Source organism: Sapajus apella, unplaced genomic scaffold (assembly GCF_009761245.1).
Source record: "Sapajus apella isolate SASKATOON/1434 unplaced genomic scaffold, GSC_monkey_1.0 scaffold71, whole genome shotgun sequence".
NCBI lineage: Eukaryota > Metazoa > Chordata > Mammalia > Primates > Cebidae > Sapajus > Sapajus apella.
The window spans coordinates 10146373-10161567 of record NW_022437011.1 but is presented as its reverse complement, the minus strand read 5'-3'; the positions used below and the strand labels follow the sequence as shown (position 1 = coordinate 10161567).

At 48.0% G+C, this 15195-nt stretch overlaps 1 protein-coding gene across 1 annotated transcript; it reads left to right on the top strand.

Annotated features, from left to right (window-relative positions):
* The first annotated feature begins 1419 nt into the window (after positions 1–1419).
* On the top strand, positions 1420–14528 carry HBEGF (heparin binding EGF like growth factor). Its single transcript, XM_032250498.1, has 5 exons — positions 1420–1551; positions 4065–4143; positions 4747–4890; positions 13131–13595; positions 13794–14528. The coding sequence occupies exons 1-5, from the start codon at positions 1420–1422 to the stop codon at positions 14093–14095; spliced, it is 1122 nt and encodes a 373-aa protein (XP_032106389.1). The 3' UTR covers positions 14096–14528.
* The last annotated feature ends 667 nt before the right edge of the window (positions 14529–15195 follow it).

The window sequence follows — 15195 nt, the reverse complement described above, 5'->3', positions numbered from 1 at the left end:
CCAACCACATCTCCCCACCTCTAGCACTGCTACCCTGATCCAAACAACCATCATTTCTCACCTGAATTATTTCAGTAACTTTCTAGCTTTTTGCAATAACCCGTTTGCTTCCACTCTTCCTTCCTTGCCTAAAGTCCATCCTCCACACTGCAGCATACACGTCCTTTCAAAAGGCAGTTGAGCCACATTACCCTTCGGTTCAATACTCTTAACACATTCCCATTACTCCTAGAAGAAAAAAATCAAACTTCTTGTTATGGCCTGCAAGATTCACAGCCTGGCCCCAGCCCACCTCTCTGACCGCATCTCCCACCAGTGTCCCCTTGCTCACTCCTTTTTAACCACACTGGCCTTCGTCTGTTCTGCAAAACCTGTTCCTGAGGGTCTTTGCAGGATCTATTTTCTCTGCAAGGAAAGATTTCCCCCCCGATCCTCACATGACAACCTGTCACCTACGTCTCATCTCAGACGTTAGCTACTCCAGAAAACTTTCCTTTTCCATCCTGTCCTAAGTTTCTCTCTTGGGTCACTCCATCACATTTCTCTGTTTTAGTTTCTTCCTAGCAGTTACCACTACTAGTAACTGCCTCATTTATGTATTTGTTTATCGTTTATTGCCTGACTACACACGCACTAACACGCTGAAATGCACAGTCCGTGGAGCAGGTATCTGTTTTCGCTGGTGCCTGGCACATAGTGGCTCTCAATAAGTGTTTGTTCAATGGGAACATACAAAGGACAGGGCTGAGAAAGGAGCCGCGCTTCTCCTGGAGGCCACACGAGGGCGCTGCTTCCCACAGACCAGATTGCTAGGGCCGCTCCCTTAGGCCAAGTGGCCGAGTTTCGGGGCGCCTAGATGGCGAGATGGCAGGGAGAGATCCTAGATCCTCCGCTGAATGGCCCGGAGGGATGGGGGGTTGGGGGAAGCACTACAGGATGGGGAAGGGAGGGCCAATCAGGCTCATCTGAATGTAGGTCAGGCACGCCTCACACACTGAATACTAAGAATTCATCCCCTGAGAAAGGGGACCCAGGCTGGCCCTCCCACCAACCTCATGTCTGGTCCAGGGAGGTCCCAGGGCAGGAATTAGAAGAGCATGTCATTATATTTCCAGTTGGAGAGGGGTGCTGAGTGTGAGTGGGGAGGTGATTTCAGTCCCAGGAGGAATAGAAACTGGCCTAGGGCCTGAATGGGCCTGGAACCCCAGTGACCACTCCCTTCAAGAATGTGCCCCAACCTTAGGGACAAGTGACTCAAAGGAGCCTAAGGGGAATGGGAGCAAGGATTTGGCGTGAATACCTCCCCTACATGCACATACACACGTTCCCTTCCCACCCAACTCCTGCCAAAGTTCAGAGTGTCTATCCTTGCCCTTTCTGTGTGGCCCCAGCTACCCTGGCTCCCAGTAGTGGGCCACTATGCTGCCACTCTTCCTGGGTCCCACTTCCACCTCTGGGCCTGAGTGCCCTGAGCTGGGCAGGCTGTTGAGGGTTGGCCTGTGGATACCAGTGGTCTCCCAGACAGGGCCCAGGGAAGGTGTGCTGTATGGGGTGAGCAGCCCTGGGTGTGAGCGCTAGAAAAAACCCTGGCCTAGGAGTTCAAAGACTGGGTTCTCATCCTGACTTAGTCACAGACTTATTGGGTGTCCTTGAGCATGACCCTTCCCTTCTCCAAGAATCCATCTTCTTACATGTAAGTGGAGACAATTGGGGTAGATTATTTCCAAGGTTCAAAGCATACTTTCATGCAGTACACTGGACCTTAAGGGAGAGGCAGTAGCCCCAGGAATAGGTTGCCTGGCTGTAAATCCTGGCTTGCTCACTTTTGGCAAGTGGAAAGGAGGTTTGTCTTTGCTGAATGTAAACTTTCTTTCTTTCTTCATTTCTTTTTTTTTTTGACACAGGGTCTTACTCTGCCATCCAGGTTGGCGTGCAGTAGCAATCATAGCTCACTGCAACCTCAAACTCCTGAGCTCAAGTGACCCTGCTGCCTCAGTCTCCTAAGTAGCTGGGACTACAGGCACGTGCCACCAAGTCTGGCTAATTTTTAAATATTTTGTAGAGGCAGGGGCTCATATGTTGCCCAGGCTGATCTCAAACTCTTGCATGCAAGCAGTGCCTTCCAACAGTGTTAGGATCACAGGCATGAGCCTCCACGCCCAGTCCCTTACAAGGTTTTTAGCACTTTAAAAAAACAAAACAAAATCTTATTGGCTGGGCATGATGGTTCACACCTGTAATCCCAGCATGTTGGGAGGCCGAGGCAGGTAGATCACTGGAGCTCAGGAAGTCGAGCCCAGCCTGAGCAGTATGGCAAAACCCCATCTCTACAAAAAATACAAAAAACTAGCTGGGCATGTTGGCACATGCATGTGCTCCTAGCTACTCGGGGGGCTGTGGTGGAAGGAGCACTTGAGCCTGAGAGAGGTTTCGGCTACAGTGAGCCCAGATCGTGCCACTGTACTCCAGCCTGAGCAATAGAGTGAGACCCTGTCTCAAAACAAAACAGAAACAAACCTACTGTTTAACTCATTTTAAAATAAATATATAAATAAATGTAAATTAAATGATTTATTATGTGAGTCTAATTATAGATTCACAAGAAATTGCAGATCAGCTTTCATACAACTTCCTCTGGTGATAACTTCTTTCATTACAGTAGTACAACATAAAAACCAGAACAATGACATAGGTACTATATTGTTAAATAGACTACAGGCCTTAATCAGATTTCACCAATTTCTATATGCACTCATTTGTGTGTGTGCGTGTAGTTTTATAAAATTTTTATCACATTTATAGATATACTTACAACAAACAGGGCAAATTGTTCAATCTCCTTAAGCCCAATTTATAAAACTGGGGTGATAATACTAACTGCCTCAGAGGAATGTTGTGAGAATTAGAGATAATGTGTATAAAGTGCTTAGAGTCTGAACTCGGTGGCTCACTCCTATAATCCCAGCACATTGGGAGGCTGAGGTGGGCGGATCACCTGAGGTCAGGAGTTCAAGACCAGCCTGGCCAACATGGTAAAACCCCATCTCTACTAAAAATACAAAAATTAACCAGGTGTGGTGGCACATGCCTGTAGTCCCAGCTACTCTGGAGGTTAAGGCAGAAGAATCACTTGAACCGGGGAGGTGGAGGTTGCAGTCAGCCAAGATCATGCCACTGGACTCCAGCCTGGGTGACAAGAGCAAAACTCAAAAAAAAAAAAAAAAAGTGCTGGCCAGGCATGGTGGCTCATGCCTGTAATCCCAGCACTTTGGGAGGCCGAGGCAGGCAGATCATGAGATCAAGAGATCAAGACCATCCTGGCCAACATGGTGAAACCTCGTCTCTACTAAAAAATACAAAAATTAGCTGGGCATGGCGGTGCGCACCTGTAGTTCCAGCTATTTGGGAGGCTGAGGCAAGGGCATTGCTTGAACCCAGGAGGCGGAGGTTGCAGTGAGCTGAGATTGTGCCACTGTGCTCCAGTCTGGCACCTGGCGACAGGGCAAGACTCTGTTTCAAAAAAAAAAAAAAAAAAAAAAGGGCTTAGAGCAATGCCTAAAATATAATGAGCACTCAATACATTTAAGCTTTTTTTTTTTTTTTTTTGAAGACTGGGTCTTGCTTTATTGACCAGGCTAGGGTATAGTGTCGCAAACACAGCTTACTGCAGTCTCTACCACTTGGCCTCAAGCTCTTCCCACCTCAGCCTCCCAAAGTGCTAGAATTACAAGTGTGAGCCACCATGCCCAGTGACTTTCTTAATAAAAGGCATGTTTGGAAAAGTAACTTAAAATACACAAATATTTCATGTTTGTTACAGAAGAAAAAAAAGAAAATGCCCATAGAAGAAAAATGCTTACAAAACATAAAATAATGTTTTTCATCATGCCCTTACCCAGAAATAACCACTGTTAATAGTTTTACTCACACCAAAAATTTAAAGTATATTTCATTATCCCTATTTTACTAGTAAGAACACTGAGACCAGAAACATTAAGCAGTTTGCCATGGTCCCTGAGCTTGTGAGCCAGGAGCTGAGGTTTAATGCACACTCTTGCTTGCAGGAGCTCCCTACTGGGGAAAGCAAACAGGCACATGAGAATTACCAACTCAAGGTAGACTGGAACACCAAGCTGCTGCCAGGTACTAAGCACTTGCTGTGTTCTAGGTACTGCCTTAGCCCTGCACAGATTATCTCAGTGAGATAATCCTAATAGTGAAGCCCTCTGAGGTAAGTATCATTCCTACTTCTTTTTTTTTTTTTTTTGAGACAGAGGCACGGTCTGTCACCCAGGCTGGAGCGCAGTGGTGTGAACTCAGCTCAAGGCAACCTTCGCCTCCCAGGTTCAAGCGATTCTTCTGCCTCAGCCTCCTGAGTAGTTGGGATTACAGGCGTGCACCACCACACCCAGCTAATTTTTATATTTTTAGTAGAGACAGGGTTTCACCATGTTGGTCAGGCTGGTTTCAAACCCCTGACCTTGTGATTTGCCTGCCTCAGCCTCCCAAAGTGCTGGGATTATAGGCGTGAGCCTCCACGCCCAGCCATCATTCTTACTTCTGAAGGAGGAAACTGAGGCTCAGAGAGGTATCCTGCCCGAAGCAGAGCTAAGGGCTAGTGCACCCAGGGTTCAAAACAGGGTCAGTCTGATGCCTCCGCCTGAGCTTCAGAGCCTCTGCTCTGAGGGATGCAGACAGCATGCTAGGGGAGTGTATGCTGTGTGGAAGGAGTCTCTCCACTTTTAGCTTTGGACTTCTGTGACCATAGAGCTAGCGTGCCCTTCCCTGACCCCCTCTCAACCAAGGCCACCAAGATCCAAACAAGACTTGGAGTGGGCTCTGATAGCTGGAACCTTTGGCTCCTCACAGTGCCCACACTCCTTCACAAAGGTGAAGGCCGTTGAAGGAAAAGAGAATGAGGTGTCAGAGACATCAAGTCTGCACAACGAGACCCCCTGAGCCCACCATCATCTGCTCTGACTCAGGCCTTCCAGGCCCCTCCAACCTAGACTTCCAGACTCAGAAAGTACTGACAAGGAAACTGCAGGTGCATGATATTGGAGTTTCACATTCATTATTTATGCTCTCCCTACTTCCAGAAAAGATTTAAAGGTGGCTTACAACAAAAGACATAGATAACAAGTAAATATTTAAAGAATGGGCTGGGTGAGGTGGCTCATGCCTGTAATTCCAGCGCTTTGAGGGGGCTGAGGCATGAAGATCACTTGCCACCAGGAGTTTGAGACCAGCCTGGGCAACAGCAGGACTCTGCCTCTACCAAAAACAAACAAACAAACAAACAAACAACAACAGCAACAACAACAAACCTCACACCTGTAATCCCAGCACTTTGGGAGGCCAAGGAAGGAGGATCACTTGAGTTCAGGAGTTGGAGACCAGCCCAGACAACATAGTGATATGTTATCTCTACTAAAAAATCAAAAAAATTAACTGGGCATGGTTATGCACCTATAGTCCCAGCTGCTCGGGAGGCTGAGGTGGAATGATCACTTGAACCTGGGAGGTCAAGGCCACAGTGAGTTGTGGTTGTGCCACTGCACTCCAGCCTGGATGACAGAGAAAGACCCTATTCTAAGAAAAAAAAAAATGATCTTCAAAATGCTGGGCTAAGGATAACCACTGCAACTGAGTCCAAAAACTTAACTGTGAGCTTTCTGGCAATTGAGGCAAAAATGGAACATATGCGTTCCACACCTGTTGTTATTTAATAATAGAAATAAATACCTATACCAGATAGTCATGATAGTCAAGACTACATTACAAGAGGAATTTATTACATGGGACCTTATATGGAATAGTATCTGGAAGAGCACTTTTACAAAGGATATATAGAAAAGCTTTTTTTTTTTTTTTTCTTTTAGACAGTCTTGCTCTGTAGCCCAGTCTCGAAGTGCGGTGACATGATCATGGCTCACACCAGCCTCAACTTCCACCTCCTGAGCTTAAGCAATCCTCCTACCTCAGCATAGTTGGGACTACAGGCACATGCCACCACGCCCAGCTAATTTTTGTCTTTTTTTGTAGAGACAAGGTCCCATTATGTTGCCAAGGCTGGTCTCGAACTCCTGGGTTAAAGTGATCCTCCCACCTCAGCCTCGCAAAGTATTGAGATTATAGGAATAAGCCACTGCATCCAGCCATAGAAAGGCTTTTCCTGTGAGTATCTCTTGTGTCAGTGGTTCTCAATCCTTTCAGAATCAATGTTTCCTTTTTTAATGACAAATATGTTGTTAACACCCCTTTACTATCTTGAAATAAAGTTTAAAGATAATATATTATGTGTACATTTACTCTAAAGAAATTAATACTGGCCGGGTGTGGTGGCTCCCACCATTAATCCCAACAATTTGGGAGGCCAAAGTGGGAGAATTGCTTGAGTCCAGGAGTTTCAGACCAGCCTAGGCACCCAGTGAGACCCCATCTCTACAAAAAATTAAAAATTATCTGAGTGTGGTTGTGCCTGCCTGTAGTCCTAGCTACTTAGGAGGCTGAGGCAGGAGGATCGCTTGAACCCAGGAGGTCGAGGCTGCAGTGAGCCATGATAGTGCTACTGCATCCCAGCCTGGGCAGCAGAGTGAGACCCTCTCTCTACAAAATAAAAAATAAAAATTAATTAACATAAAAGATAAAATGATTTTTAAAATAACATTATTTCAATTGGCAAATGCCTGCTCACAACTACTCAGAAATCCCAATGAAGTAGCCCATTGATTCCAACCACACAGATTCACCTTGAATATAGCCGCTATAAATACTGACTGATAACAGGTGCATTGTAGTGGTAGCTCAGATATCACCAAAATGAACAGCTCACACTAATTTCATTCCTGAAAGTCAGTGCAAAAACTCTTGTTATATTTTTGTGTAAATTAAAGATGATTCTAGGCTGAAGTTATTACAATCAAGCGTTTTACCGATATAAGTGTCTGGTAGGACACTCAAAAGCAGTCAGGTGATTTCCTGACCCCTTTTTCTCCCAAATGCCTGAGGACTGGTCAGTCAGTGACAACTAAATTCCTGGAATGTCCACTAAGGGGCAGTATCTCTTTCTTTGTGAACCATCGTCTTATACCAACCCTTGGTTATAAAAATGAGCATAGGTGATGGGGAGGAAGGCAGCAAATCACACTGCCACGTGTGTACCTATGCAACAATTTTGCATGTTCTTCACATGTACCCCAAAACCTAAAATGCAATAAAATAAATGAGGAAAAAAAATGAGCAAATGGGTAATGTGAAATTGTTAAATTGCAGCTCTCTGACTGCATTTCTAAGAGGAACTGAACTTGTACATTCCTGGTACAGAATGCGATGTGACCACATTCCAAGGTTAAGCACCAGAAAAGTTAACAGGAGTTCTGACCTATTTATATTGGGCTTTTCATTTTGCCAAGCACTTCAGAGATGCTATCTCCTTCAGTTGTCACAGGAACCTCCTAAGTAAATTGTTCTTCTCCCCACTTATAGATGAAGAAGCTGAGACACAGAGAGAAAGTTCATCACGCCTTGTAAGTCAGGCACTGTTGAATGTTATAGAATTTTCTGCCCAAGTTTTTTTTTTTTTTTGAGACAGAGCCTCACTCTGTCTCCCAGGCTGGAGTGCAGTGCTGCCATCTTGGCCCACCGCAACCTCCGCCTCCCAGGTTCGTGATTCTCCTGCCTCATTCTCCTGAGTAGCTGGAATAACAGGCGCCCGCCACCACACTTGGCTAATTTTTGTATTTTTCATAGAGATGGGGTTTTGCCATGTTGGCCAAGCTGATCTGGAACCCCTGACCTGAGGTGATTCGCCCACCTCAGCCTCCCAAAGTGCTGGGATTACAGGCGTGAGCCACTGTGCTCAGCCTCCTCAAGTCTTTCAGCAAACAATTCATGATGGACATCACTGACCAGTGCCTGAATGCAGGGTAATTGTTTCAAGCTCTCATTTTTCACATGAGGAATCTGAGGCTTGAAGAGAGAGGTGGGTTGTGTACTGAGGGAGGAATCACTTCCTCTCTGTGCTGGCAGACAGCCATCTGTGTTAGGGGATGGCTATAGGTGCAAAGTCCTGGGTCTGGAGATGTTAATCATTCAGAGTCACAAAAATGGGCCCAAAAATAGAGAAGGATGGTTTGGGATCCAGCACATTATAAATATTCCTTCCTCAACATCTTCTGGAGATGACAGGGATTCCTGAAACCCCCTCACCTCCAAAAGCCTCTCCCTGTCTCATCCATTCCTATCCATCCTATTCAAATGTATCCTAGCCCCAAACAATCAGACAGCAGAGCCTGTCCATCCCTGAGTGTGCATAAGGTGCATAAGAAGCACGCTACTTCCAGGTGCCCTGCCAGCATAAGGAGGTACACAGGGACTCCAAAAGGCATGCCTGAGTTCTAATCTAATCCAGTTGTATGCCCCAAACTGCTTGATTAACTGTCTCAGATGGGGTGAAAGAAGCTAGCCTGGGGCAAGGAGCAAGGACCCCTCATCCTGACTTTCGAAGTTTGGGTAACTCTGGGCTCATGGTCAGATCTACCCTCAATGGAGGTGCCCTTCTTTACCCTTCTCCCCAACCCAGCAGAGTTCAGGGGCTGTGCAGGACTCACTTCTGGTCAGAGGGGAATGAGCAGGCACCTGAATTCTCTCCCTCAGTGGGAAAATACTTCCCTTTGAGCTCTGAACCTGAGTTGCTTTTTTGGGTTGAGGTTTCCAAAACTCTGGGGGGCCTTGCAGATCTGACATCTCTTCAATAAGCATGGCCAGCTCCCAGAAGGGACCACTTCAGCTCTGAGGATGGCTAGCTCATGATAAAGCAACATTTTCTTCAAATTCCCACTTAAAAAGAAAAAGGAAAGAAAGCAAAGGAAATAATTTGGTCATAATAACAGCTGTCATTGATTAAGTACCTACTATGTGCCAGGCATTATATTCTGCTTTACACACATGATCGGATTGAATCATCACAAGACCCCTATAATAATAACTACTATTATGATTCCCATTTTTCAGATGAGCAAACTATAGGAAAGAGAAATTGAATAACATGTTCAAAGTTAGAAAGGAAAAAAAAAGAGCCAAAATTTGATCCCCCAAGTATCTGACTCCCAAGAGTGTAACCATTTCACTAGCTGCCCTGCTATCCTTACCTAATTCTCCTTCCAGCCTAGTGAGGCAGAGATTCTTATCGTTATCCCTCAGGACAGACGAAGGACTGAACCTCAGTAAAACTGATAATGTTACTGAGCATAACATGCGGAAGCATAGAGAGGGCAGCTGTCATCTCATGCATTTGAGTGTTGAGCTTAGGAGAGCACAAGCCCAAGTGAACTAGGAGGTTTCAAATTGAGGCCGAGACACTCACTAGCTGGGTGACCTTGGGATGTTACCTTTTTAAGCTTCAATCTCTTTTTTTTTTTTTTTTTTTTGAGATGGAGTTTCACTCTTGTTACCCAGGCTGGAGAGCAATGGCGCTATCTGGGCCCACTGCAGCCTCCACCTCCCAGGTCCAAGCGATTCTCCTGCCTCAGCCTCTGGAGTAGCTGGGATTACAGGCATGCACCACCATGCCTGGCTAATTTTTTTTTTTTTTTTTTTTGTATTTTTAGTAGAGTTGGGGTTTCTCCATGTTGGTCAGGCTGATCTCGAACTCCCAACCTCAGGTGATCCGCCCACTTTGGCCTCCCAAAGTGCTGGGATTACAGGCATGAGCCACCGTGCCCAGCACTTCAATCCTTTAAAATGCAAATGATGATAACAGTGTCCAGTTTTAGGAATGTTGTAAGGATCAAACAAGATAATATATGTGCAGTGTTGAGCACCAGAGAACTGTCATTACTGAAAGCTCCTCTGCCTTGGAGGTTCAGATTTTTTTCAGATGTTTGGTGTGTTATCCTGATTAATCATGTACACCAGTGCTTCTGAATATGGCTGATGTCAGAATTACCAGCCTAAAGTACACATATTCGGGCCCCACCCCAGGAGATCTTTATTTAGGAGGACTAGGGTAGAGCCTAGGGCTCTTTATTTTTAATAAATTCCCATGGATGAGCACTATGGCACATGCCTATAAGCCCAGCACTCTGGGAGGCTGAGGTGGGAGGATCACTTGAGCCCAGGAGTTCAAGGCTGCAGTGAGTTAAGATCACACCACTGCTCTCCAGCCTTGGTAACAGAGCGAGACCCTGTCTCAAAAAAGGTAATGATAATAATTTTCAGGTTTGGGGGAACCAATCTACTTGTATAGACATCTCAGCCACCGTGGAGAAGGAACTCTGGTTGGTTCTCTTCAAGTCTCCTTCTCTCCTTTCTTGTCCCCATTAACACCCTTTTCTTCCAGGTCCTCCCTACTGGTGAGCAAGTGCTGTCTCCAGATCAAGAACTCTGGCCCTAGCAATGAGTCAGCAGCACTGAGTCCCATGGAGCCTACCTTTCCAGAGCCCAGGAACCCCACATGGGCTGGGAAGCAGGATGCCAGGGTTTCTGCTCTGCACTTGTCCCCTTCTGACTCACCGGTGGCCCAGGGCTAATCAGTCTCCAAGCCTCAGTTTGCTCATGGTCAATAGACAGTCAATAAAAGCAGGCTTGTCCGTCTGAACTCTGCTTTCTTAGGACTGTGTTCCTGGCACTTGACAACCTGACATCCAGAGAGCAGGTGGGGAAGACCTGAGCAGGAGGAGGGGGTGATATGGAGGAATCCTACATGACAGTGCTTGCTCATTGACATCTCATTAGATTCTCGCAATAATGGGGAATAAAGTCTAGTGTCTATAATATTCTCTTTTATCTGTTGCTAGCCTTTGTTCCAATATCATCCCATATCTCTCCTTTCTTGGCCTTCTTGCTGTTCTTTGAATGCTGCAAGCTTTTTTCCACTTCAGAGACTTTGCACTATTTGCACGGCTTGGAATGCTTTTGTCATGGATAATCCCAAGTCTGGTTTCTTCTTATTCAGGTTTCAGCTTACATGTCACCTGCTCAGAGAAGGCTTTGCTAATCAGTCATCGAATCTAAAGTGTCATCCTGGGCACTGGAACATATCATCCTACAGCACATCATCAAGTATTTTAACTTCCATCTTAGCAGTTATCACTATAGGATTTGTTTTTCCTTGTTTATTTCCTTAATGTGCTGTCTGTCTACTATAGAATATAAGCTCTGTGAAAGCAGGTCCTGGGCTGTCATATTTATTTTATGTCTCCAGTGCCCCCCAAAAATATTCAGTTAATGTTCATGGAATAACTTTGTTAATGAGGTTGCCTTAGCATGAATTGTGATTCCTTTTCTTTGCTCAGAGACATCCAAGGTTCTGAGAGGGGAAGTGACTGTCCCAAATTCAATTCAAGCTTTTTATCTTTTTTTTTTTTTCAGGCCCTTCCCATAAAACCTGGCTGACACACAAACCTAGCTGGGGTGAGGCTCCAGGTGTGATGAAAGTTAGGAGTTACCCCATGAATGGGTCTGAGGCTGATGTGGGGGTGAGAAGGCGGAAGGACAGAGCATTCAAAGGGAGACAGGCAGGCTGGGACAGGAGAGCAGGGTGTGAATCTGGCGAGGGTGGGGGAAAGGGGGTGATATGACCATGTGTCAGGAAGTGTTTCTCTCCACCCTTCCCTGGGGAGAGCCTTGACCCCAAAGTGGCTTTGTTTTGGGGAAGCAGGTGTCTAGGCAGCTGCTGAGGGGGGGCAAAGTCATGGCCTGGGTGGTGACCATGCACTGAGGTCCTAGGCCCGATATTGATCACCCAAAAGGATAATCTAACAGTGGCTCTTAGCCAAATAGGTGACAGGTGAGTTTCCATCTGAAACCAGCCCAACTATACCATGGAGCCTCAGACCTGGCCTGGGGGAAGGTAAGGGATCTGGGGAAGGGAGAGAAAAGAGGCCTCTAAGGAAATAGAATGGTCAAGCGCCTAGTGATTATTATTAACAGCAACAATAATAATGGGTCACATTTATTGAGAGCTTATAGTGTGCCTGGCACTATACTACTTTTATGTGTTCCCACATTCATTTCTCAAAAAGCTCCCAACAAAGTAGTTATTATTATTTTTTCCATTTGAGAGATGTCAAAACTGAGGCTCAGTGAAATTTTCTTATCCAAGGTCACACAGTAAGTAGCAAAGGCAGGATTCAAACTCAGATCTGTAGTGATTCCAGTGCACTGTGGAAACCTAGGCCTGGGTTGCTGGGGCAAGTTAAGAGGGCAGGGCCAGATTGACCCCTGCAAAGGTGGGGCTAGGGACAGTGGGATAGACTGTGTATAAATAGCAGGCCTGTTTTTATCCCTACACACAGGCAGAATCAGGCAAGTGCTCTATCTGGCACCATTTGAGGGCTCTGAAAGCCAACCCAGCCCTGTGTCAGACAAGTCTCTCCCCAGCACGTCCCTGGAAACTGAAATACATACTGAGAGACTCATTTCTTTGGGTCAGGACAGTGACTCCAGAAGACCCCTGTAAAAGCACATGGGCTGGAAGAGAAACACCTGGTGCCTGTGAAACAGCAATCTAGGGTAGCCAGCTGGGTCCTATGGGAGGGAGGCTCATTGTTAATGTTGAGGAAAAAGGTGGCAGTCAAAGGCAAGGAAAAGAATAAGGCTTGTTTCACAACCTGTGTCTCTCCAGTCTCAGAAGCCTGGGAATTATAATCCATACTTCAAAAATCCTAATGTCCCCTGGGGGAAAGATGGGAGGAAGCCACTCTAGCGTCTGGGAGAGTACTAACTTCCTTTGCTTTTGCTGGATTGATACCAAGTGTCTGCAACTTCAACTCTGGTTATCTCGGGTTCATGAGAACTGCTGGCATTCATGTGTCTAATTCTTAAATGATAAATGAATTATTATTTGATACTTGCTGTATTGGTAGGCCAAAAGGTGGGCTTCTAAAACTTAGAGGGTGACAGGGATGGAGACCCCTGGTAGAGAGCTGAGACGACCCAAGATGCCAGGCCCCAGACAGAACTCAGCTTGCAGTCACAAGGCTGCAGCGCGACAGGCGTTTGGGGAAAGGTAGGAACCGCTCCCAGCCACCTGCCAGTCAGAAGCCCTACCCACAGTCAGGCCGCGGCTGCCTCGGCCTGGTCCCAAAAAATGTGAGCACCGCCCCCTCCTCCCGCCCGGTCCCCAGCCGCGGCGGGGTCGGGGGCTGAGCTGCCGGCGCCGCGAGCCTGGCGAGCTTCCCAGCACGGGAGGAGGGAGGGGGCGGCGCCGGGCGGGGCGGAGCTTCGGCGCCTCCGGGAGCCTTATTCCCGGCCGCGCGCCGGGCAGCGCTCATTTCGCCGAAGGAACTACGGTGTCCGCGCTTCTAGCCGGCCTGACCTAGGCGCGCGGGGTCGGGCGAACGCGCGGGCGGGCAGAGTGAGCAAGACAGACACGAAACGAGAGCGTGCTGCGCGCGGGTCGCGGCCAGGCGTGCACGCAGAGGCGGGCGGCGGACGGTGCCCGGCGGAATCTCCTGAGCTCCGCCGCCCAGCTCGGGTGCCAGCGCCCAGTGGCCGCCGCCTCCAAAGTGATTGGTGCCTCGCCGCCTCCACTCGGTGCGGGACCATGAAGCTGCCGCCGTCGGTGGTGCTGAAGCTCTTTCTGGCTGCAGGTAAGAGGGCTGCTGACGCCCCCGGAGATCGGGGGGATGGGGGCGCTGTGCTGGGGGCACCAGGGAAGGTCGCCGCAGCGCCCCCGGCACGGGCCACTTGGTGGGGCCCTTGCGCTCTGGCCGAGGGGCGTGGGCATCGCTGCGTGTTAGTCGGGGGTCTGGGCGGGTGTCTGATGCGGCCTGGCCCCTCGCCTGCAGTTCTCTCGGCGCTGGTGACTGGCGAGAGCCTGGAGCGGCTTCGGAGAGGGCTGGCTGCTGGAACCAGCAACCCGGACCCTCCCACTGGATCCACGGACCAGCTGCTACCCCTAGGAGGCGGCCGGGACTGGAAAGTCCGTGACTTGCAAGAGGCAGATCTGGACCTTTTGAGAGGTGGGTGTGGAGGCCGTCCATCCTCGGATCCCGGTGGGCTGTTGAAGAATAAGCAGATCCAAGATTCTTGCTGTTTGGCCAATACTGTGGGTTGGGGATATTCATGGAGAACCTCGGGGAAAAGCTGATGGGCCTGACGGACACTGGGGGATACTGGAATATAGGTCCCACTCTCTGTCTTGCTATTGCCTGGCCTGCTAGGTTGCTGCCCTTCTGGGTACTTTAGGGCAAATTGAAAAAGGCAAGTTGTTTGAGTTTGTTACATTCTTCTTAGGTAAGCTGGGAGATAGGAACGAGGAATGGTTGAGATGCTTTCCCTAGAGTTACTATGTCAAAATGAGTGCCAATTCTAATTCCCTCATCAAATGACTATTATGTATAAAACAGAGGTAACCGATGAGGAGATGCCCAGGCACATCTATAGAAAATGTGCAGTGTTAGCCTCCTCCATCCACCTGTCACCAGATTGGGGAAACAGAGGGGAATGAAGAGCTCTTGGCTGCCCTAGGTGAGGTGGTGAATGGTGAGCACTGGGCCCCTAGGGGGCTATATTAAAATGCTGGGTATTGCCGGGCGCGGTGGCTCACGCCTGTAATCCCAGCACTTTGGGAGGCCGAGGCGGGTGGATCACGAGGTCAAGAGATCGAGACCATCCTGGTCAACACGGTGAAACCCCGTCTCTACTAAAACTACAAAAAATTAGCTGGGCATGGTGGCGCGTGCCTGTAATCCCAGCTACTCAGGAGGCTGAGGCAGGAGAATTGCCTGAACCCAGGAGGCGGAGGTTGCGGTGAGCCGAGATCGCGCCATTGCACTCCAGCCTGGGTAACAAGAGCGAAACTCCGTCCCAAAAAAAATAATAAAAATAAAAATAAAATAAAATAAAATAAAATGCTGGGTATCTATGAATGCTACGGGAAACTCGAAGGCTTCTTGAGCACCTTGCATTCCTGAGGAGACTGCAAATGGGGAGAGCTGTGTAGGATCCTCCAAGCAGCCTCTGGCTGTGGGCAAGTACAGGCACAGGGCAGTCCAGTGCCTGCCAGCTCTCCTGCCTCCAGACCTGAAGAGATTCTCCAGGGCAGAGCAGGGACTCAGCACTGTACCCCAGAATGACTGTATTTGGTTGGACAGATGCCCACCTGTTCTAGCTCCTCCTGCTCCTCAGCTGCCCTTCTCCCTCCTTCCCAGGAGCTTCCCTTGGGTACTCACTCTCTCTAGTTTGTAT

What these genes read in the sequence shown, in the direction of transcription:
- HBEGF (XM_032250498.1), top strand. Translation starts at nt 1,420, where the DNA reads ATGCTGCCACTCTTCCTGGGTCCCACTTCCACCTCTGGGCCTGAGTGC. An exon ending in GCCCACACTCCTTCACAAAG is followed by an intron (nt 4,891 to 13,130) that starts GTGAAGGCCGTT and finishes CCCGGTCCCCAG; the next exon opens with CCGCGGCGGGGTCGGGGGCT. An exon ending in GAAGCTCTTTCTGGCTGCAG is followed by an intron (nt 13,596 to 13,793) that starts GTAAGAGGGCTG and finishes CCTCGCCTGCAG; the next exon opens with TTCTCTCGGCGCTGGTGACT.